The sequence below is a fragment of the Nannobrachium achirus genome (assembly GCF_963921795.1).
Source record: "Nannobrachium achirus genome assembly, chromosome: 16".
In the NCBI taxonomy this organism is placed as follows: Eukaryota; Metazoa; Chordata; class Actinopteri; order Myctophiformes; family Myctophidae; genus Nannobrachium; species Nannobrachium achirus.
In genome coordinates this window covers 43,259,667-43,284,071 of record NC_137823.1, presented here as the reverse complement: position 1 = coordinate 43,284,071, position 24,405 = coordinate 43,259,667, and the positions used below count along the sequence as shown (strand labels likewise).

Genomic DNA, 24,405 nt, shown 5'->3' with positions numbered 1-24,405 from the left:
GCTGGAAAATCTTCAGCACGCGTTCAGACACTGAGAACCAAATTTTCTCAGTATTGGAGGAGACAATGTTTTGGACCTGATGTTTTGAAAATGAATCTCAGACATCGACATTGAACTGAATGACTGAATGTCTCAGGTCTAGGTTTGTTTGGCGTTGATTTACCTGAGCGGTCATAACATTTGGATCATCTTCCCAAAGCAAAAAACTGCAGTCCTTAGAGTATCATCACTCGTCTGTGCCGGTCTACATACAGTTGGAATTTGATTACTTAAAATAAAAGCTCAATATTTTTGTAAATTTTGAAAAATAAATGGTGGTACCTGTAAACCAAAAATATGAAGAACTGGACATGGTTTTAGTGGACAGATACAATGATACTTATACACTTAAAGTTCTAGACATCCTGTTTAGGTTTAAACTAAATGTCTTCCCAGAAAATAGAAAGTCTACAAGCTCACAACATGTCACAGGCTGCGCGTAGTGAGATTGTAGCTGCTATTTTTGGATTTTCTCTTGTTTTATTTATTTTTTGTAATGGATGTGCTGTTTGGAGTCTCAGATACTGAGAGCTTTATAGGTTGCATATTGCCTTACCCCCAATGCCTAAACTTCAAAGGCATTTGATTTATTTGACCATTTCAAAACACATTTTAAAGTGATGTTCATTTTAAAATGTCTGTTTCTGCATAAGGGGCAAGGCCATGGAACCAAACCATGAAATCAAAGGTGTACTTATTATTTGTTTGACGCATTCATGCTGTTTTGAGGTTAATTACAGTGCAATTTATTGCTGCCTTTGTTGATTATATTTTTGTACAAGTAAGTTTGTAATGGCTTAATTTTAATTTGGGATCCTCAAATGAAAATGTTTGAGAACCACAGAGACTTGAGAAACACCTGCACTGAATTTATGGTTTACCTAGTTTAATTATTGTGAAGATATTGAACATTGTTACTGGCACATGCAGAAAATGCAAAAAATATAAATGTTTATAATTTTATATAAATAAATGTAAATTTATATAAATTGTCTCAATTATTTCTTAATGTAAAATAAATAGTTTTAATGGCTAAATAACCAGTCCTAGTTGAATGAACATATTACACAAGTGACGATAAATAATTTGTTTCAATTGGCTGAATATAAGTCAACAGAGTATGTCGTTCACTCAATGTAAAAAAATTAAATTGCAATTGGCTGAACTTTAAGCCAGCAAAGAGTTTTTCGTTCTGTCAACGAATAAGTCAACGAAGAGTGTTTCATTCTGTCAATGTTTTGAACTTCAAAATTGAGTCAACTCGAAAACCGACTCGCAACAGGTTGCCGAAAGATAATCAATTGGACCAATTTAAAATGTTTATCAGTGTACAATGCTTGCAGTCCATAGGGTGGTTGTAATCCATTCTCTAGCCTTCTATCGCAACAGTACACAAGTCTTTTGTGCTGTCTTCCCACATTTTTTGTATTTCTTCCTGTAGGCATGTTCCTAGTGTAGCTGAGTGTCTCAACCTCAACCTGATGGCAGAAATATCTACCTTGAATCATTACTAAGTATAACTCATTAACTTGTCTGTGGGTACTGTACCATAATGAATCATGAATGAATGATTGTTTGATACAAGCAAACTGACAACTTCACTCTCTGTCTGGTCTGTGCTTTACTGAGCAAGTTTTCTACTGGTAGTTCATTCTGAAATGGACAAACCTTTTTGTCCAGTCCAGTCCAGTGTTGCTCGACGAGTCAGTAAGTTGCCATTTTAATACAGCGGCACATGACTAAGTTAGTGATTTGATCTGACCTTCATCATGCTTTGTGGCGGTCCCAAGACCAACACAGTCTATCTCTGCAGTCTGTCAGGGTGAATAACTGATCTGGATACTCTGGTACTTGTTTATGGGGGTTGAACCAATAGTGACCATGATCAATTATTAGACTCAAGCTTCCTCATACTCAGACAGAGCTGGGCAAGACAGCTTTCTCTGTCAGTGGCCCAACTTCGTGACATGATCTCCAAACTCTAAAACGCAGCTCCCTGACCTCCCTGGTGTCCTCAGGAAGACATTAATCTGAAAGTGTGTTATGGTGTCCCCAGGAAGACATATCTGAAAGTGTGTTATGGTGTCCCCAGGAAGACATCTGAAAGTGTGTTATGGTGTCCCCAGGAAGACATCTGAAAGTGTGTTATGGTGTCCCCAGGAAGACATATCTGAAAGTGTGTTATGGTGTCCCCACGAAGATGGTTGTATCTGACGTCCCCACGTGGGACGACCCAGTCAGATCTGGGAGAAAAAGTATTGAATTTTGATAATTTAAAGTCAGAAACTTGTTCCTGATTTTTTTCTGGTCATGCCTGATTTTTTTCAGAGCTGTAGCATGTCTAGAAAGGGGGGTCCCCAGGAGGGACGCTGTTGTCTGATTGTCCCACGATGTAGCAAAAACAAGTATGTGTGTGTGTGTGTGTGTGTGTGCGTGCGTGCGTGTGTGCGTGCACGTTCGTGTTCATGTGTGCTACAAGCAGCATTGGCCAAACTACAGCACCTTTTCATATATATATTTTTTTAATTAACATTTTTAACTAAAATGGCTCATGGATTCAGATAGTTGAAGCCATGTCTCACATCTTAAATGGTTGCCATGCATACACACAGGGGGCTTTACATTATACTGATATCAAATGTTATCACATCTATGTTCAGGTCTTCCATTATAGTGTTCTACTCAGATGCCAAGCGTGATTCAGAAGTGATGTTCTTGTCCATGCAATTCCTAAGAGTTGGTTCTGGAGGTTGGCTTTCATTTTGGTTACAGCCTAGATGACTAAGATGCTAAGAGATGGTGCAATAACCTGCAGGGTTTGGTGTAACCCAAATCAATACACCAAAAAGCCTTTGCTGCGCCCTTTGATATCTTCCTGACAAATATACTTCTTCTGATAAAATAAATAAATAAATAATGTTTTCCAAACTACAGAGAGAGTGAGAGAGAGAGAGAGAGAGAGAGGGAGAGAGAGAGAGAGAGAGACCCAAAAGCCAACGTAAAGATAAGGATTTTTTTTCCCCTATCATGCTTGGTGCAAGACGAAAAAATATATATAAATCAAATACACCTACAGTAGCTGAAGTGATAGAAGCAGGAGTGGAACATTAAACCCTCTAGAAGCCGAATGTCTACACTAGAGATATGATATAGGACTGCTACAATGTAGAGTTTGATAGAGGAGGGAACAATGCATACAGACAGACAGTAATCTGTTATCTCTGCATTTCTTGGGGTGTACTTAAAGCTTTTGTTGCGGCAACAAAGCACAGTGAATTTGAGAAACGAGCGTGTCTGCGTTGCAGAGGCAAACTGCTCTTTCTCGCCTCGCTTCACGTAGATCGATCCTTTTCCCAAGCCTCCACGTTCCTCTGTTTTGTAATTAAGCATCATAACAATGTTTTCTCGTTCGTCTTCACAGTATCATTTCAGTGTGCTGATGCGATGTGAGCGTGTTGTTATTTTCATGAATTTTATTCTCTCTAGTTTGGAACATTTCCGTGTTCATGTGTGCGGACCAAATGTGTTCAAGTGTGTGTGTGTGTGTGTGTGTGTGTGTGTGTGTGTGTGTGTGTGTGTGTGTGTGTGTGTGTGTGTGTGTGTGTGTGTGTGTGTGTGTGTGTGTGTGTGTGTGTGTGTGTCTCTCTCTCTCTCTCTCTCTCTCTCTCTCTCTCTCTAAATCCAATTGAGGAGTGCTTTTCAGCTTGGAGGTGGAAGGTTTATGAACGGAACCCACATAACCGGGTCCCACTGCTCCAGGCCATGGGCTTGTGGCAACATCAGTGCTGAGGCCTACCGGTATATGGTTGAGACCTGTCAGGGCTTCATGTGCCACTCGAGACGTTTCTTCCAACGCTGCTTGGACAGGGAGAACATCGCCTGTGATGTAGACAAGGCCCTCTGGCCATGACAGGAACTGGAGGCATGATGCCTAAATCTACTGTAAATCATGTTCCGAAAAAAAGAAAAAAAAACGTTATTTGACTACCCATATTGTGTGCTGTTTTATGTTTGTCTATGAAAAAAGTAGTGCACAGTCATTTTACAAAAGGAGAATAGCTCATTCTCCATTCATTGTCATTCATATACCATATGTGTTCCATTTCTATGAGAGCTCTAATATATGAATGTATTATGTGCTGCATTTACACCAGACAACAGTATTCTACTCCCATTTAACAACAATTATGTATTTGGGCGACAATTTTCATTTCCAGGTTATATTTCAGCATTTTACAGCATTCTGTTCCAGCAAGTTTAATTAAACATGGAGGAGTCAATTGAGCTTGGCTCTGGGCACTCATTTTCTACCAATCGAATCCACTTTATTTATAGAGCACATTTAAAACAACAGCGTTGGAACCAAAGTGCTCTACACTCAGTAACAAATATATATACGAAAAGTACGAGTAAGAGTAAAGAGTAAAACAAAACCCAATAAATAGGGGAAAACACAAAGGGTGCTGCAATGTAAACAGCAACTCTCAGTCCACCACCCAGTCTGAATCATCGAAAGCCAAATGAGTTTAGAATGATTTATCCTGCAGAATGAAGCAAGCCTCCAATATTATATTCATAAGCATAATATATAGAGAGAGATGTAGTATGTAGAGATGAATATAGGGTATTACGCTTGTTACATGCAAATGCAGTAGGCCATGTTGTATACAGTGTATCTTTGAATTAGACTAAATGTGCTGCCACAAAAGGGAAAAGGGAATAACCGTTGCCTGAAGGAGCTCAACATCATCAGCATCAGCATCGCTCTCTTCACACGGGTGTGATTTTTTATAAATACCAGTAAGACTCCCTAATCGGGAGATAAGTGACCGTCACGTCGCATGCACACACTTTAGAAGGCACTCGTAGCCAATCAGGAGGGAATATGGGAAATGCGACAGATCCATGTTGATGACATGACTTTAGAGATACTGTGTACCGCTTTGCGTGATTTTAGGGCAAAATCCGTTGGAGCAGTGTCCAAAAATGTGTTTTGCAAAAATCGGCCTGATGGTGGCGTTAGAAGAGGGCCATGTGAGAAATGAGGTTGTGATTTGCCATCCAAGGAGTGTGTGTGCAAAGTTTGGCATCGATAGGGCCAACGGTGGCGGAGATAAGAGTAGGGACAAAAGTGTGACGTGACCTGACGTGACGTGACGAACAAGCGGAGAGACAGCCGGTGGAGCTTTTCATAGTAACTTACGACCTGACGGTCGCAATTATTGCCTTGCTTAAAGTGGCAAGTGATGGATTTGGGCACATTTGGGCAAAAATCCTGGACAGACCTATAAAATACACACAAAGATTTTTATCTTGGTTTTCATTCATCACAACATAATACGGTGACAAATGTTTATTACACAGAATGTATTTATTACACAGAAATATTGGAAAATATGAATATTTAAATATTAAATATTGAACGTTATTTTTTGGAAAAATATAAAAAAGATATTTTTAAAAAACGTGTTTACTTTTTTCATGTTTAAAAAAAAAAAGAAAACCATGTATAGGAAACAAAAAAATATATATAAAGGGATAGTTATTTACTTGACCCATAAAAATTGGTCCACTGTTTGGGAAATACTGGTAAGGCTATTAGAAGGTATCTGACATCTCCTTCTTCAATGTACTCCTTACGTTGCGTCTACGTACCCGGAAGTTCACTGCGTTTCCTAGGCAACCCAACCACCGAGAGGGATCGTTAGCAGCCAGCTCCATGTTTTGATCGTATAATTCTGCTATTAAACATGGCTTTACTACAAACACTGAAGTGCGTGATCAACGAGCGTCTCTCTGCGGCTGCCGAGGAGCTGTTTGGAGCCATTGAAATGATTCTAACAGAGTACGAGGAGGTCGAGACTCTCCGCTCCAGACAACACATCGAAAACCAACAGAGTCCAATACTGGACTTCAGACGACACACAACAGGTTGGCACAACAACAACTACACTGTGGTTAAAACCAGTTTACACACTGGCTTGAGTACACGACTGTCATAATGACAGATGGCCGTCTTGAAATAATGTTAAGTTATGTAACCGTGAATGGGCATCCAAAATATGAAAAACACATGTTTTGGGTCATAATTATGATCATTTTGCCTGTGCATTTTCTTGGACACGTATACAGGCATTATTGGCTGCCAGGTAGGCTACTTCTTGCCTGAAGGTATAACACAACAATAGGCTAATGATAATAAAATAGCGAGAAATTAACATTGAAGGCTAACAACAATTATACATACTGGACCACTCACTGCAGTCAGTAAATTAGATCAGTGGTTCTCAAAGTGGGGTCCTTAGGGGGGTTCCAGAGGGTCCCCAGCAAAAGGAGTTATTACAGCATAACAATAATTTTAACCACTTTATTCGTTTATATGTTGTATATTTAAAAATAGAAGATCTACATCTGCTCGGATTCGAAATCTTTTGGAAATGTTTCATTCATTTTGCATTCTTCTTTTCTGGGAGTCCTTGGCATAAAACATTTCATGTGGGGGGGGGGGGTCCACGGCCAAATACATATGAATTTGGGGGTCCTTGACACAAAAGTGTTTAGGTGAGTTAGATCGTTGGTGTTGTAGAGCTGTCCTTCTCAGTGTTATAGCTGGAGTAATAGTAATGGGCCCTAGTCGTGGTAAGATGCAGAAGGCAAAGAATGCCATGGTTTTAAAAAGTTTATTGTTGAATTCATAATATTTATATTGGACTTAAGGGCTGAACAGATGCAAAAAAAATGTAAAAGGCATGTATACCAATGCTTTTATACACTATAGCAGCAATAGTAATAACAACATAACAATAAAAAATATATATCGGTTTGAGCAAACTGTGCTCAATCAAAGTTGGTGAGTTACACCAAAAACCCACTAGCTTATTCATTGATACAGTAGCCTAAAACAGTGTCACTATTTTACTTTAGGGCTGTCCAAATGATGATGACGATGTATGAGAACAATGGTTACTGTCGATCAGTTCTGTACTTGCATGATATTACAAGGAAAGACTTAATTTATACTTTGTTAACAACCCTATTTAAGTGTGGTTTAACAGAAATGCCCCCCCACCCCAATCTTATCCAAAAAGCAGACCACTTCAGAAAGCACTTAGTTTCTCTCTGCTGACGGTATCTTCTCTCCCCCTAGATCTCCGACCCTTTAACATGGTTTCCCCTGAACATCAAGAGGAGAGAAGCCCCCGTCTGCTCCATGGGGGACATGCAGTCTCTCCACAGATTAAAGAGGAAAAGGAGGAGGCGCTATTTCAAAGACCAGAGGAGGCTGATGCGTCTATGATGGGATCACTAGATGGGAAGACGAGGGATGACACTCTCTCAGGTAAAAACAGTCACTAAGTACTAAGGATGGGACAATGTGAAAATTTCATGTCACGATGATTGTAACTACAAAAAAAAAAAAAATCCATTATTCTGGGGCAAAACATTTGCCAAAAAATAGTAGATCTACAAGCCTGTGAGCTTGTAGATCGGCTACTTTTTGGCAAAGAGATTTGGTAGAGTGAAAAAAAAAAAGATGTTATTTCCAGGTCTGTTTTACCATTATAGAGGGTTTAAGTGGTACAAGATATGCAGCTCGGCAAATAAAAGGTGAATGATGGAGGATAATTTCACAATGAATTTCAATCTCCACGATACGTGCTGACTTTCATCAATAAAAAAATCACACTCGTGTGAACTGAGTGGTGGAGGCTGCGCAACAGTACTGTACTGTACTGTATTGTACTGTACTGTACTGTACTGTACTGTACTGTACTGTACTGTACTGTACTGTACTGTTCTGTACTGTACTGTGCATGCGTGCCTCAACAGCGTCACTGTGGTCACCAGCTGTATTAATGCTTTGACCACCACTCAAAAATAAACACATAAATGATGATAAATGATTAACGATCCCTAGTTCAAGTTGGTTCATCCCTTGAGTTAGAGGGTAGCACAGGTGTGCCATGACCCAATTACCTGAGAGCCGAACCGAGAACCGAGACGGTTTGGTTCCAAAATACTGACTTGTCCCTCGGGCAGGGTCGGGTAGGGTTCAACTGCTGCGGGTCTTGTTCGAGGCAGCTCCATTTTATGGTCAGAACCCATTTAATTCGGCTCTGTTTCGGACTGGATGCAATCACTCTCTGTGCCATTTTGGGCCGGGGCTCCTAAATCAAAAATGTTCTCGGGCCGGTTCGGTTCAAATCTGGCCAGTGATGTATATCGGACCAGTTACCCATATGGAGATCCATCACAGTTATGGGCTTAATATGGATGACATCAAGGATCTCCATATATGGGCATAAAAGGGATTTGGTTCCCCTGGCATCACAGGGATCTACATATCTCCATATATGGGCATAAAAGGAATTTGGTTCCCCTGACATCACAGTGATGTCAGAGCATGATGGCAGAGCGTGAGATTCAATCAACAAAAAAGACAAGCGTTACCCATACAGACAGACAGGTACGGTCAAGATGTGACGGATCTGATAGTGAACTGCGACCTACGGTCGCAAATTAAGGCTTTATTTCAGCATTACTCTCATTTAATCTAACTTTTGCCTAGACTTCCTGCGTCTCCCTGTGTGTAAAGAGGAGGCTTCCCTTGAACAACAGGGGAGGAGCCCTAGTCTGGACCAGGAGGAACCGGAGCCTCCGCAGATTAAAAATGAACAGAAGGAGCTGCTTCAAAAACCAGTGGAGGCTGATGTGTCAACGTTGACATTCAGCATACTGAACACTTTATATGATGATGGAAATGGAGAGCCTCTAGCCAGCACCTCAACTGACCACATGAAAACACAATCTATGGTAGAGGACTATGGAGCACCACAACCAACCGGGGATGTCCAGGTCCTCTCTTCAAACTGCTCTGAATCTGACACTGACGACAGTGCTGTGTGGGTGGAGACTAGGGAAGATCAATCAGCTTTAAACACATTGAAATCACACGAGACACACATGGAAGGACAAACATTGCATTGGAGCAACGAGCTCTCCCAGGACCTGAAATCGTCATATCAAACTACACCCACGAGGAATCACTCAGGGAAGATTCATTCAGGGCCCTATAGTTGTACAGTTTGTGGTAAACTCTGTGGTCAAATGGGTGATCTAAAAAAACACATGAGGACTCATACAGGCGAAAAACCATTTATTTGTGCAGTTTGTGGCAAAGGCTTTGGTCAAAATGCACATCTGAAGACACACATGAGGATTCATACGGGAGAAAGGCCCTTTATTTGTACAGTTTGTGGCAAAGGCTTTACTCAGAGGATTTCTCTGGAAATACACTCAAGGATTCATACAGGGGAAAAACCCTTTCTTTGTACAGTTTGTGGCAAAAGCTTTAGTCGACTGTATGAACTAAAAAAACACACAAAGACTCACGAGAGGAAAACAAACTTTTCTTGTACAGTGTGTGGCAGATGCTTTGTTCGAGAGACACATCTGCAGAAACACATGGGGGTTCATACAAGGAGAGAAAGCTATTAGTTGAACACTTAACAACCATCTGAGATAACACATAATGTCAAATGTATTTAGGGCTAAAGTGGTTAATGTATGTTTTGTAATAATAATCAAATCTACAAAGTAACTAGTAACTAAAGTTTTCAAGTAATTGTAGTGGAGTAAAAGTACAATATTTGTCTCTGAGATCATCATCTACTGTCAATCAACCCATTACTTGGTCTCTTCTCCCCTAAATTTTACCCTTTTGGTAACTAAGTACATTTTCTAAAGTAATTACTTAAGTACAATTTTGAGATATTTGTACTTTACTTGAGTGTTTCCAATTTCCAATACCCCTACTCTAATATATCTCAGATTCAAATATTGTCCTTTTACTCCACTGCATTTATTTGAACACTTTAGTTACTAGTTACTTTGTAGATTATGATTATTACAAAATACTTCAGCCATATTTCCATTTTGGCCTTTTGAAAATAGCTGATCTGCAAGCTCATATTGAGCTTGTAGATTAAAGAAAAAAACATTTTCAAAAGATGTTTGTACATTAGAAAACTTGAAATGGGACATTCTGCATAATTAGTACTATTAATTTGGTACTTTAATACATTTTGATGCCAATACTTTTGTACTTTTACTCAAGTACATTGTGACTTTTACTTGTAACAAACAGAGTATTTCTACATTGCAGCAGGCTATCGATACTTTAAAATTTTAGTAGTTTTTCCACCACTTGTCCTGGTCCTTTGACTCCACTTCCAGCAATCCAATCCATCTGCTGAAGCATAGAAGAGGCCTGGGTCTGCGACCGCCCAGTCTCTCATCCACATCTGTTGTTTGTAGCCTTGTATTGTGATGTGTTGTGAAACCCAGAGGAAACATTAAGATATGGATGAATTATTATTACTTTTTCTGTATGCCCTGCCTTGTATTGGACAGGTACAACTCTGTTGCCACTGTTTTACTTTTTGACCATGGGATAGAGTAGTTAAAGTATAGTAGGCGAGCTTTGTTTTTTTGCCTCTTCCATACCTCTTGGCTTAAGGACAGCCTTAATTTAAGAGACAAGGCAAGGGTAAGTTGTAGGCAAGCAGCCACAAAGCAGCCCAGCTGCAAAGCAGAACTGTTATGAGACAAAAGGTCGGGGATCAACCGCCAACCAATAGGACAGAAGGGCCGTCTGCGACCCACTGGGCATGGTTTCACTTGTAGTCTACTCTACACTACACTTTGTATTGCGGAACCGCCAACGTCCCGCAAAGCATTGTGGGAAATGGATTGACAGGGTATATATATGCATTCAGTGTGCCTTGCCTTATGTTATGTTATGTTGTTGGGATTTTCTGGGATCGATTATTCAATCTTACATTATGTTGTTGTCATGCTGTTCTCCGTGAAGCTAAAAGTAAAGTTCTCTGGCAAACTGTATCATGGCCTGATCATTCACCAACATAATGTCATCAATGCTCCATCTTTAATGATCAATGCAGTGTTTCTCAAAATGATATCCCCACAGGTCCTTTGGGGGTTTCCATTGAGTCTCCAGCTAAATTTGGCATCAAAATCAGATTACATTAACCTTACTATATACGTTGGCTATTTTCTACAAGCTCACAATCACAATGTGTTGCGATACAACATGTGAGCTTTGTCTATTTTCGAAACATCTTTTTTAATATTTCTGGCACAAAATATATTCAGAATCAGATGGGGGTCGGGATGTCACGGTTCGCTCCCCAGCCCTTGGACTTTCTTTTTGAGTGGTGGTAAACCGCTCCATAGAGTGGCTGTGCGTGTGTCTGTAGCCTTTTTCCTCAGCGTTTTGCCATAGCAAAATGTGTGTACGTAGCATCATGTTTGTCTAGTGATGTCATATGTCGTATGTCTGTAGCCTTTTTCCTCAGCGCTTTGCCATAGCAAAACGTGAGTGTGTAGCATAGCCTGTACATCCTAGACTCAAATCCTAGTCTGAAGACGTTATGCAAGCACGACCACCGCTCACTTCACATTGGGTGTGATTTTCTTTATTAGTTTTAGGACTTTTACTTGCATTCCTGTTCTGTTTTGGAGAGGAGAGAGACATTTATCAGTAAACTGTCATCGTTGTTGCTGTGGGGGACAAAGTGTGTGTGTGTGTGTGTGTGTGTGTGTGTGTGTGTGTGTGTGTGTGTGTGTGTGTCAGTGTGTGTGTGTGTGTGTGTGTGTGTGTGTGTGTGTGTGTGTGTTCAGTTCCTGTCAGTTTGTCATCGTAGGCTAGCCTATTTGATGTGGTCAGTTCCTTGTATCCAAGTTATTCTTTTGAAGTTCCTTGTTCCAAGTGTTCCTCCTGCAATTTCACTACTTTGCCTGTGCCTGTTCGTTCTGCTCCTGACCTGAGTCCTACACCACCAGGTGACACTACCTGACTACTCTAAGATGAGCTATCATCCGGGAGCAGTATCTTTATTTATTTATTTTTTTAACTTTTTGCTTAATCCACGCAACAACTCTAATGTATATTATGACATGGTTCAATGTTGAAAATGGTTGGTTTTCCCCTTTAATTGTATGCCAAATTGGGAAAATAGCTTATCTGTGAACTAGTAGATCAGCTATTTTTTCAGAATGTTCGCTTCTTCACTGTGGGCACCCCATGAATGTTCTTCATAGGGGGAGGGGGTTTAACCCATTTAGACTGGTAACGCATTATTTTGTGATTTAACTATTGAAAAATAGCAGATATACAAGCTCACAGCTCATACATCCCCAGAATATGGATGCAAGGGATAACTAGAACTGCACTCTGTCGAGGTGCCAACTTGCGCCTTGCAAATTACGTACAAGCAGGTCACACATGGCCTACTTGTGCACAAGCAGAGCGCGCCACGAGGTGTGCGCTGCTGGCCTCATTGGATGTTAATGCAGACATTACCAAGAACGCTCTTATATACCAAACTCTGCTGACATCACCAGTGGAATCACCAGGAATGCTGGTCCCTCATTGGCTGTTAGTGATGAGCCACCGACATACTGTACATACATACATTCCCAGAATCCCAGCCATTTCAGGGCTACGGTCTTCAAAAAAGAGAGACATCTGCATACCCAGCCGATTACAGTACTTAGCGCTCTGCTTACACAAGTAATAAGGACCATCTCTCTATCGTAATATAATTATTATTTCTTATCTTATTTCTGCAGAGACCTTTTAGAAAGACATTCAATCAATAGTTTCGAGTCTTCTTTCAAACTGTTATATAACAAATTAAAACAATTTTTTTTTTTTTTTAGCGAGTACAGACTCTTTTACAGGCTTCTCTCCTGCACCTGGGAACTGAAGGATGTGTGTTTCTGTGTGCTCCAGCTTTATCATTACACTGAGGGAACACTGCAGTAAAAAAAAATATATATATATCTTGTATCTTTTTCCTAGACTTCCTGCACGCCCTTGTGTGTAGAGAGGAGTGGAGCTCCAGTCTGGTTCAGGAGGAACAACAACCTCCACATATTAAAAAAGAACAGGAGGAAGAGGCTGGTGGGTCAACATTGACATTACTAGCAGTGAAAAGTGAAGGTGTTGATGAAAACAGAGAGACAGCGCCTGTAGCCAGCACCTCAACTGAACACACGAAAACACAAGCTGATGATGTAGAGGCCTGTGGAACATCACAACCAACGAGCGATGTCTATCTTCTCTCTTCACACTGTTCTGAATCAGAAACCGAAGACAGCGATGAGTGGGAGGAGACCAGGGAAGATCCGTCTGCTTTGAACACACTGAAATCACACGAGACACAAAATGTGGGAGGACAGTGCAAGCTGTCCCAGGACCTGAAATCATCAACACAAAGTCAGTCCATTAGGAGTCACACAGGGAGGAAAATTCTTAGTTGTACAGTGTGTGGCAAAATGTTTAATCATATGGGACATCTGAAGAGTCACACAGTGAGCCATACGGGGGAAAAGCCCTTTTCTTGTACGGTTTGTGGCAAAGGCTGTGTTACGAAAGGTACTCTAAAGGCACACATGATGACGCATACCGGTGACACTCCCTATACTTGTACAGTGTGTGGTAGAGGCTGTGTTAGCAATAGCAAACTAAACAGACACATGATGGCGCATACCGGGGAAAAGCCCTATAATTGTAATGTATGTGGAAAAGGTTGTCTCAACACAAGTAATCTAAAAAGACACATGAAGACACATACAGGCGAAAAGCCATTTTCTTGTGCAGTTTGTGGCAAATGCTTTTCTGAAACGGGCAATCTAAAAACACACATGAAGACTCATACAGGGAAAGCCTTTAGTTTAAGTTAGTTCACACAGACCCATAAATGAAATCTGACAATATCAACATGACTGAATATAATAAACATTAATGGTTTCTTGTGATGGATTTAGCTTTGCTTGCTCCAGAACAGTAGAACGGTGTTTGTCCACATTTGTCAGAATTTAACAAATCATGACATGTGTGTTGTTTGGATTGTTAAATAATCAGAGTATATATTTAATGGAAGCCAGTGTCAGTTGAAATCATCACTTAGTTTTGATTGATTGAATACTTTATTAACAGTTTGCAAAGACATGTACAGGGATGTACAGTGCAATATAATTACTTGTTTACATTCTACAGTGTTTTGTGTCTTTATAAAGTTGCTTTGTAAACTCAAAGATTCCTGTTTATACCTGGGAGGGCGGAAATATTGATAATGTTTGTTTGTTTGATATATTAAAGGTGTGTCAACACTACAGGTCCTCTGTCAGAATATGTACCATACCTACTGTGAACAAAACAATCACTGCTTCATTTTACAGCCTGTATTTATTTTACTGTCTGCATACCTAGTTAGGGTGGTTAGGCAACCGAAATATAGAGTAACCCCAAACCCCCCAACGTCCATTGAGTTCAATGGACTTTCTGTACCTTTTCTGGGATTGTGTGTCTCAGATGACGCAACATGAAAACTGAAAACAGTACTTGCGCCTCGTTTTTCTGACTGGTGCAAGTCATTACACTTTCAATGGAGTGTGAGCCTGATGTGATCATTGAAGACTTTAATTTTATTGTTATGTTGTGACTTACTGTACACAGGTGGAAAGCTGAATGAAGCACAGCCTGAGTATCTGTTCCCTACGGAGCCCCCATTAAAGCTCACAGCGCTGCACTCGTGCCGCACTACGAGCTTGTAGATGAAAAAGTCTTTGAATATTTCAAATCCTTGTATATGTCAGTGGTGCTCAAACTCTTTCATGTGAAGGACACCCAAAATGATATGTATTTGGCCACGGACCCCCATCTCAAAATATTTAGTTCCATGGACGCCCCAGAAGCAAAATTTGAGTTACAAATGTTCACTGAAAAAATACATATATTCAAAGATTTGCACACATTTTCACAACTTTTCAAAAATAGCAGATCTACAAGCTCGCAGCACGACACTCAGTGCTGCGCTGCGAGCTTGTATATCTGCTATTTTTCAATAGCTAAAGTATAAAATAGTTAAGGCCCATCCACCTTGGGCCCAACTAGCCCTAGTTTCCTCCCCTTGTGACACCCTTGAGTTTTTCACATGTATGTACCCACCTAGGTATGGTGCATCTAAGTGACAATAAAGTGAATCTGAATCTGAATCTGAATCTCAACTAACTAAACATATCAAATAATTGTATTGGTTAATTGTAAAAGTACAACATTTGCCTCTGAGACGTAGAGTGGTTTTATAACATCTCGGCCTAAACTGGCTTTCCGCTAACATCTAAATGCACACACACAGCCGTTGTAACTGCCAACGTTAATGTACAGATGTATAGATGATGTGAGCAATCCTTGTGAGAGCGAGAGAGATATTTAACTTGATGAAGAGGTGTGTGTCCAAGCTATATTGCCTCGGACAGCTGTGCTGCTGGGAGCATTTGAGTCGTCACACACCATCTGGCACACACACACACACACACACACGCGCGCACGCGTGTGCGCTGTACAATACGTAAACATGTCTTGATCAATAACAAACCCCTCTTTTAATTTTTTACCCTCAAACTTCTCTTACTCGCGCACTCCTTTGTCTCTCTCTCTCTCTGTCTGTCTCTATTTGTCATTTTCTATCTGTCTCAGTTTCTGTCTGTCTCTCAGGCTCTATTTCTTGCAAATACACACGCAGGCTTGTCTGTCTATACTCATGAGGACTGCATTTTTTCCATGACTCCAAATTCTAATGTCAACAGTGCATGTGTAACCTGGACCCTGTTTCCTGTTCATTTGTACAAGGGTAGAGGGACACGAACGTACGTGTGCTCACACGCACGCGCACAAAGTGATTTGTTTGTTTTAATTAGCCTATATCCTGCGTATCCTGCGTGCCTGCGTGCGTGCGTGTGTTCAACCTGATATTGTTTTTGTCTAGACTATAATGACACAACAGCAAACATACTCCAAAGCCCTCAGCAAATTAAAAAAAGAAATTCTCACTATACACAAAAACAATTATTATTCACCAAGTAATCAAAAAGCATCTTGATAGCATTAAACTAATTATATAATTTGATTTAATTGCTGCCACACCGCAAAATAGTTTTTTTATTCATGCTTTTTTTAGTCAGTTTGTTGCGACCGTCAGGGAGCAGTTTACTATGAAAACCTCCACCGGCCGTCCGTCCGTCCGTCCGTCCGTCCGTCGCACGTCACACGTCACACCTTTGCCCTGCTCATATCTCCGCATCAGTATGACATCACCAGTAAGACTCCCTAATCGGGAGATAAGCGACCGTTGGTCGCTTATCTCCACAAATAGGCCAAAAGTTTGTTTTACCAATTATTACACTCTATGTGAACATTTACATCAACAAATCCCAAGTACTATGCAGAACGACCCATTTCAAGTTTTTAATGTACAACAATATTTAGAAAATAGGTCTACAAGCTGACAGTCCTCGTCCCTTATATTCCCATAGGTTATATGGAGATCTCAGTGTTTGTCAGTCCTTGTTCATTTATGCCCATATATGGACATCTCTATATCTACTGTAACAGTCCTTGTCCCTTTATGCCCATATATGGAGATCTCTTAACTGTAAGTCCTTGTCCCTTTTATGCCCATAAGGATATTCCTGATGTCATCAGTATATGAACATATATGGGCTTTCTGATATGCCCATATATGGAGATCTCTTAACTGTAAGCCCTTGTCCCTTTTATGCCCATATATGGATATCCCTGATGTCATCCGTATATGCCCATATATGGGCTTTCTAATATGCCCATATATGGAGATCTCTGTATCTCCATATATGGGTATAAAAGGATACTTCAGGTCTGACATCAGGTTTGTTTATATTGGGTTGCTAGGTTTGACATCACAAACTCTATGGGCCATCTGACCTAGAAATCTATATTTGGGCATAGATGACTCATCGTGACCTCATCACACGTCGACCGCACGTGTGACGTGCGGTCGACCGCACGTGTGACCGACGGACGGCCGGTGGAGGTTTTCATACTAAACTGCGACCTTACGGTCGCAATCACACCACATGTGTACACAAACCTTTGTGTACGTTGCTGTGGCAACAGTCTGTTTTTGCTGGTCTGTTAGTGTACGTTAGCAACCACCATAGCAACCATGGTTTTACCCTAGCAACCAACTGTTTACCCTAGCAACCAACTGTTTACCATAGCAACCAGATACGCAGAGCAGGGATCTCCATATATGGGCATAAACAGGTGACATCACACTGATGTCAGATACTCAGAGCAGGGATTTCTCCATAATATATGGGCATAAAAGGGATTCTGTTAGGGATCTCCATATATGGGCATAAAAGGGATTCTGTTAGGGATCTCCATATATGGGCATACAAGGGATTCTGTTAGGGATCTCCATATATGGGCATAAAAGGGATTCTGTTAGGGATCTCCATATATGGGCATAAAAGGGATTCTGTTAGGGATCTCCATATATGGGCATAAAAGGGATTCTGTTAGGGATCTCCATATATGGGCATAAAAGGGATTCTGTTAGGGATCTCCATATATGGGCATAAAAGGGATTATGTTAGCTGTTAGTGATCTCCATATATGGGCATAAAAGGGATGCTGTTAGGGATCTCCATATATGGGCATAAAAGGGATTCTGTTAGGGATCTCCATATATGGGCATGAAAGGGATTCTGTTAGGGATCTCCATATATGGGCATAAAAGGGATTGTATCCCAGATGATGCCCTATTAGGAGATCCACACTAACAGAATCCATATATGGTCCTACCGACAGCTGCTATAAGCCAACCCTGGCGATAAGGTCTGAGTCGAACAAATGCTTCTTTCCTGGCAAGAATTGCCCCTTTATACTGTAGGGCTCGTTTGTGTATTGTATGACATCACGCCACATCATCGGCTGAGGACTGTGTGATGTCATCATATCTCCATATATGGAGACATAAGTTGCTCATGCCCAAATATGGGCTGGTGAGGTCAGTGATGCGTAGGTTATCTCCATATATGGAGATTCAACTTCAATGAGTAACCATGGCAAACTGTCAACTGCCCGTATGTCTTGATAATTGGTAAAACAAACTTTTGGCCTATTTGTGGAGATAAGCGACCAACGGTCGCTTATCTCCCGATTAGGGAGTCTTACTGGTTTATTGTCTGACTGTAAAGCACTTTGATTGTAGTGTCTATGAAATTGTTTATTGAAGTTAATTCCGTTTAATCATTTCTGCTGTGCTTTATTGTCGAAGAAAGTCCATTCCACAGAGACAGAAACAGAGAGATGCTTAGAACTGAACAGACTATACAAACAAGCCACTTTCTGGGCATTTTGTACCAATTCATAACATCTCTGTACCTTTACTTTGAAAAGCAGAACACACCCATTGTCAATGTGCAAACTTCAATGATAATAATGTAGCTAAAATCCATGACATTGGTGGTTCATACATTTTTAAGTATAATAAAAAAGAATCGACAGATACTCTTGACACAGGTTGACAGCAATGTGAGTTTATAGGCAGCTGAAACGATACATTTTCCACTGCTACTGATGATCATACAGTAGAAGGATGCTCCTTTCCAATACAGCATGTGTTTAGATTTTTATCTTAATTCTGAAAGTTCATGAGCATTAAAAAGGAAAAAGATAAACTAATCGGTCTGTATTATTGCATCATAATCCACACACTTGCCTTGTTAGATTAATTCTTTTGATGCATCAGGCATGTTTTATCTACACTCTGAACACTGAAGTTGCAATGCATACTATAATTATTTATGCGTACATTTACTTTGCTCTGCTGTAATCTATAACAGGGCACTGTCTGTTTAATCCAAATGTGTGTTTAGAGCATTAAAATCTATGCACAGTGGTCTATATTTGGATGGATGGATGGATGGATGGATGGATATTGTGTAACTAACTGTGCAACGTGGTCTTCGGTGACTAGACTTGTCTCTCTCTCTGTGTGTGTGACTGTGTGTGTGTGTGTGTGTGTGTGTGTGTGTGTGTGTGTGTGTGTGTGTGTGTGTGTGTGTGTGTGTGTGTGTGTGTGTGTGTGTGTGCGTGTTCATATTCATATTCATATGTGCGTGTGTGTATGTGCTGCCGGGAAGTGCGCCAGAGCAACCTAGACCGCCTCCATTCACCAGCTGTTTATCTCAGATAGTTAGTGTCACACACACGCACGCACGCACGCACGCACGCACGCACGCACGCACGCACGCACGCACGCACGCACACACACACAGACACACACAGCTCTACCACAGTGCCATCCAAAGATCATCTAATAAAATTGGATGGATAGAATGAGTGTATGACTGTGCGTGTGTGTGCGTGCGTGTGCGTGTGTGTGTGTGTGTGTGTGGGGGGGGAAATGTGCCCGTCTGCGTGTGTGTGGAGACGTGCCCAGTTAAGAAGTGGGCAGAGTAAGCTGGCCGGCTGTCTGATTAACTGTGTGTCTGGTTAAATGTCTGTCCAGCTGCCTGCCTGGCTGCTTCAACCACTTCATTACTGGCTGACTGGCTGACTGGCTGACTGGAGACACTGAATGGATCTCTGGCTGACTGGTTGATTGGCTGCTGACTGACTGACTGACTGACTGACTGACTGACTGGTTGACTGACTGGCTAACTGGTTACCTGAATGATTGCCTGATAGGCTGACTGTCTAACTGTTTTTACTGGAAAACTGTATCAGAATGGATGACCTACTGACTGGCTGACTGGCTGACTGGCTGATTGGCTGGCTGGCTGACTGGCTGGCTGGCTGACTGGCCGTGGCATCCCAATTTTGGGAATGTACCCCCCCCCCCCCCACCCTCTGGGGGGTAGCAGAGAAGGTTGTTGTTATATACTTATATCCTTAGGTCAATGTTGTGCGTAACAATATTTCAATTTCATGCACGTTAGAATTTAATTTAGATGATATTTCACACCATTTAAAATGTTTCTCTGTTTGTGTCTTCTGATTATTTGTCCTCAAACCATTCTGAACCTCCATAATCATTTAAATTGAACATTTATGGTTTCTTTCTGGTTGATTGAAAAGGCATTGGCTGAAGCTCAAAGCTTATTTATGCATATCCTTTCTACATGTCGATTTAACACTTTCAGTTAAAAGGTTCATAGTGAATGAACACTCAAAATTATGCAATATTTACATTCAAGAATTCATACCCAAGCACTAATATAACTAATAATGGGTGAATGTAATGCACAATCTCTGTAAAGCGCCTTGGATAAAGGCGCTATATAAATTTACTCCATTTACCATTTAAATACTACTCAGCACCATGGACAGCTCTCAGTTCATGTGATTCAGAACCATGGACAGAGTACATGGAGACCTCCACTCTGCTCAAATACCCACACAGCTTACTGTATTATTGTGATGTTTTCACACATTTAACTAGTAAGACGCCTCAGGGCGATATGCAACCTAAAGGGCGAGGTTGCGCAAATTCTTGGCAATCTGGCCAGTGATGTATATGAGACCAGTTACCCATATATGGTACCCATATATGGAGATCTGCTGTGAGAGCCCAAACATGCTTACTCAGTTATTCGTTATGTGAAAGTCCTATGATGTCTATGACATCTGACATCATACCCTTTTAAGCCCATACATGGAGATCCCTGTCTGTAGAACCAGCCGTTAGTGTGGTATGTGGCCGATGTGGCCTCCATATATGGGCATTCCCATATGAAGTCCTGGTAGATATGGGCTTAATATTGATGACATCAGTGGACTCCATATATGGGCATATAAGGGATTATGTTAGTGTGACATCACAGTGAAGCCAAAGCGTTATGTCAGAGTGGCAAACCCATTCCCTTAAGAGTGGTTGCCCTGACACAGTGACGTCAGAGCATGATGTGAGACAAACCGATAGAACCACAGTGTCAGGCGTTATAGACAGAGATACATGCATACATATGGACAAGCTGTGACCGTTCAAAATCATACTAAACTTGCGACCTACGTTCACATATGTGAATATAATATGTGTGCTCAGGATAAACGTATTTATAGGATATTTAAGCATGAGAGACTGATACCTGAGCGGACATTTCCATTGGTTCTTCTCTTATTTCTTTTTAGTTTTCAGAGGCAGACAACAGTCACACTTTTCAACAGAACTGCAGTGCGTCACACACCATCTTGTGTCCCACCCAGAGGGTTTATAACAGTTTGACATCCTCTGCCAAGAATTATCGTAAAGATGATCTGTGGAGAGTTTCCTCTAATATATCGTCACCCCTGTGAGCTGACATCTTAGATTTATGACCCTCATTTCTCATGAACTGTAACTCACCAGAACTGCTGCTTTTATATGAAGAATATATTTGAAGGTGTTCCTGGTTTATTACGAAGCATGTTGCAGTTTATATGATATATATAAAACATGGTTTATGTTTGAGGAGTCTTTTCTCCATAAGTGCAGTGGATGTGAAGTTAGACGAGAGAATGGGGGAATAAGTGACATGTGACACAACAGATTTTGAATCGATGATCATGTTGCACCTGGACTTTTAACCACATGACCCCTAGCATCCCTATATTCTGGGACCAACATTCCACAAAAATAGCCAATCTAAAACTACTTATAGTATGTATATTGTCGCTGTCGGGCAGAAACCTATCTCCATATTTTAATTCCTTGTGTGTGTAAATTAATGCTCTACTTGATCATACAACAGCGTCACACGAAAGCATCCAAAATAGTAGATCTAGGCATTTTGAGCTTTTCGATCTGCTATTTTTTACCATTTTAGAATTTTACATCCTGAATCCGGAATTCTGTTTTCTACATACTGTATGTATGAGGTTTCCACCCGACATACAATATACTTCTAGATCGGCTATTTTGTGGAATGTTGGTCCCAGAATATTGCCAGACGGTATAAAACGCGTTGTGAGCTTAGATCGACTATTTTCGGTGAAAAGATTTGGTGTCGAGGGAAAAAAGGAGCGGAAAAATTTTGCCCTGAGAGATGCCAGTAGAGTTTTAGTATAGTGGAGTTTTTATAGTGGAGTTTTCTTTTAGTATAGTGGAGTTTTCACTTCAAAATAACAAGGTGTTTTGTATTAATTTATCACAATTCTTGTCTTCGAACCTCTCAAAGCATTAAAACAAAAGCGAGTGGTGTTGATAAAAACGGTTGAAAAAGAATTAGGATGATTAAAGAGAATGTGCTGACCCTCCTCTTTGACGGCAACGAGATCTTCTATACCTTCTGGTTCTATTTCCTGTTCTCTTTTTCTGTTGGCATTTGAATGTGTCATCAAATTACAGTTCATGGCAATTTTATTTATTAATGAGAAAATCCTATTCTGTTCTGGTACCTATATCAGCTCTATTGCTTGTGTGCATGCGTGCGCCCGTGTGCGTAAGTTTGTGCGTGTGCATGTGTGCTGTGCATGTGTGCTTGCGTGCGTGCGAGGTGCTTTTAATGCATGGTTGGTACAGAAAATCTGTCCTTCTGGGCTTTAGCCAAACACAATGAAACCACTCACACTGTGTGTGTGTGTGTGTGTGTGTGTGTGTGTGTGTGTGTGTGTGTGTGTGTGTGTGTGTGTGTGTGTGTGTGTGTATGGTGTATAATGTATATATTTTTTTCTGTATTTCACCATATGGGCTGAAATGCTGTTTTAGACTGAAATATTGCTTCATTTATCACCCAGCACAACCCACACACACGCTCAGGGATCTGTGTGTGTGTGTGTGTGTGTGTGTGTGTGTGTGTGTGTGTGTGTGTGTGTGTGTGTGTGTGTGTGTGTGTGTGTGTGTGTGTGTGCGTGTGCGCGCGCGTGTGTGTGCATGTGCGTGTGTGATAGAGAATGACCACAGATCCATTGTAGAGAATCCTCCAAGTGGAAAACCTCTCACCTCTATAACCATTTATCACTGTGTGTGTGTGTGTGTGTGTGTGTGTGTGTGTGTGTGTGTGTGTGTGTGTGTGTGTGTGTGTGTGTGTGTGTGTGTGTGTGTGTGTGTGTGTGTGTGTGTGTGTGAGAGAGAGAGAGAGAGAGAGAGAGAGAGAGAGAACAGAGAGATTCAGTGATTCTGTACCCTACTGTATGTGTGAATATTAAGAGAGAGATAGTGTGTGTGCGTGTGTGCGTGCGTGCGCGCGTGCGTGCACGCGTGCGTGCGTGCGTGCGTGCGTGCGTGCGTGCGTGCGTGCGTGTGTGTGGCTAGAGGCTACATTGTGAGTAATCGCTTCCTAGTGTGTAGGAAACTGAGCAGCCACAATGTCACCCTGCAGGACACGTGAAAAAAGTACACTATAATTCAAGAAGCACTGTACTGTATTTTGGACTTTAAGACGCTGACAACAAATGAATGTGTGTGTTTGTGCATGTATGTTTTGACTTGTGTGTGTGCTCTCTCTCTCTCTTCCTTCATAATAATCAGTAACAAACCAACAATGTCTGATTAGTCATAGTGATTATGATTATGATTTATGACAATTGGTTATCTTCAGACAACCAATGGTCTCATAATCATGTGTCATGATATATTCAGATTCACAACCAAGTACTTACATCAGTATGTGATGCTAAAGACACGTCACCCACGCCAGACTTCTGTAATATCTCTCTCCAGACTTCTGTAATATCTCTCTCTCTCTCTCTCTCTCTCTCTCTCTCTCTCTCTCTCTCTCTCTCTCTCTCTCTCTCTCTGCATCGTTTCTTCTGTTCAGGTTGTTGTTGTGCTGTCAACATCGCATGGTAACACGAAATTCAACACAGCACACTTTCCACCAACTTCCATTGAAATGTTTACTACGTTGACATTGTAGTTTACAAGTCATGGGTGGTCTCCCTTGTTTGTTATGATTGCTTGGCCTGGATGTAAGGCGTTGCTCAGATCAACTGAGAAACAGAGAGTGCCAAAAGAAATATCAGGTGATGTGGTAGAGGCTGCCGAACATGACTGCACACACCTAATGTTGTAGGCAGTGGTGCAAAGTAACTAAGTACATTTACTCAGTACTGTACTTAAGTACAATTTTAAGACCGTTTTATTTTTACTTTGCTGGAGTATTTTCAGTTTTCAGTACTTTTTACTTCTACTCCACTGCATCTCAGGGACAAATATTTTTGAAACATTCATTAACCACTTCAGCCCTATACATTTCGGCCATTTGAAAATGGCCGATTGACAAGCTCACAACGCGCCACAATACGATGAATTGTGAGCTTTTAGATCTGCTATTTTGTTATACATTTTATACATTTGAAAACGTTGCACTATACTTTACACCACTGGTTGTGTGGAACTATCATGCATATCAAACTGGGGGATTCTTGGGGAAAAAGAAGTTGATAATCACTGTTGTAGGTGATGATAATGAACATACTGTAGTGCGGGTTGTGTTGTAGGTGATGATAATGAACATAGTGCGGGTTGT

General features: G+C 41.0%; 1 protein-coding gene across 1 annotated transcript in view; it reads left to right on the top strand.

Annotated features, from left to right (window-relative positions):
* Nucleotides 1-5,769: 5,769 nt before the first annotated feature.
* LOC308301053 (uncharacterized protein) overlaps nt 5,770-24,405 on the top strand; it is a gene marked incomplete at its 3' end in the record, with an annotated part of 23,280 nt that continues 4,644 nt past the window's right edge. Inside the window, exons 1-3 of the mRNA XM_080744951.1 lie at nt 5,770-5,970; nt 7,187-7,378; nt 8,609-9,401. Coding sequence (XP_080601077.1) covers nt 5,790-5,970; nt 7,187-7,378; nt 8,609-9,401 — 1,166 coding nt within the window. The 5' untranslated portion in view covers nt 5,770-5,789. The remainder of the gene's footprint in view (nt 5,971-7,186; nt 7,379-8,608; nt 9,402-24,405) is intronic.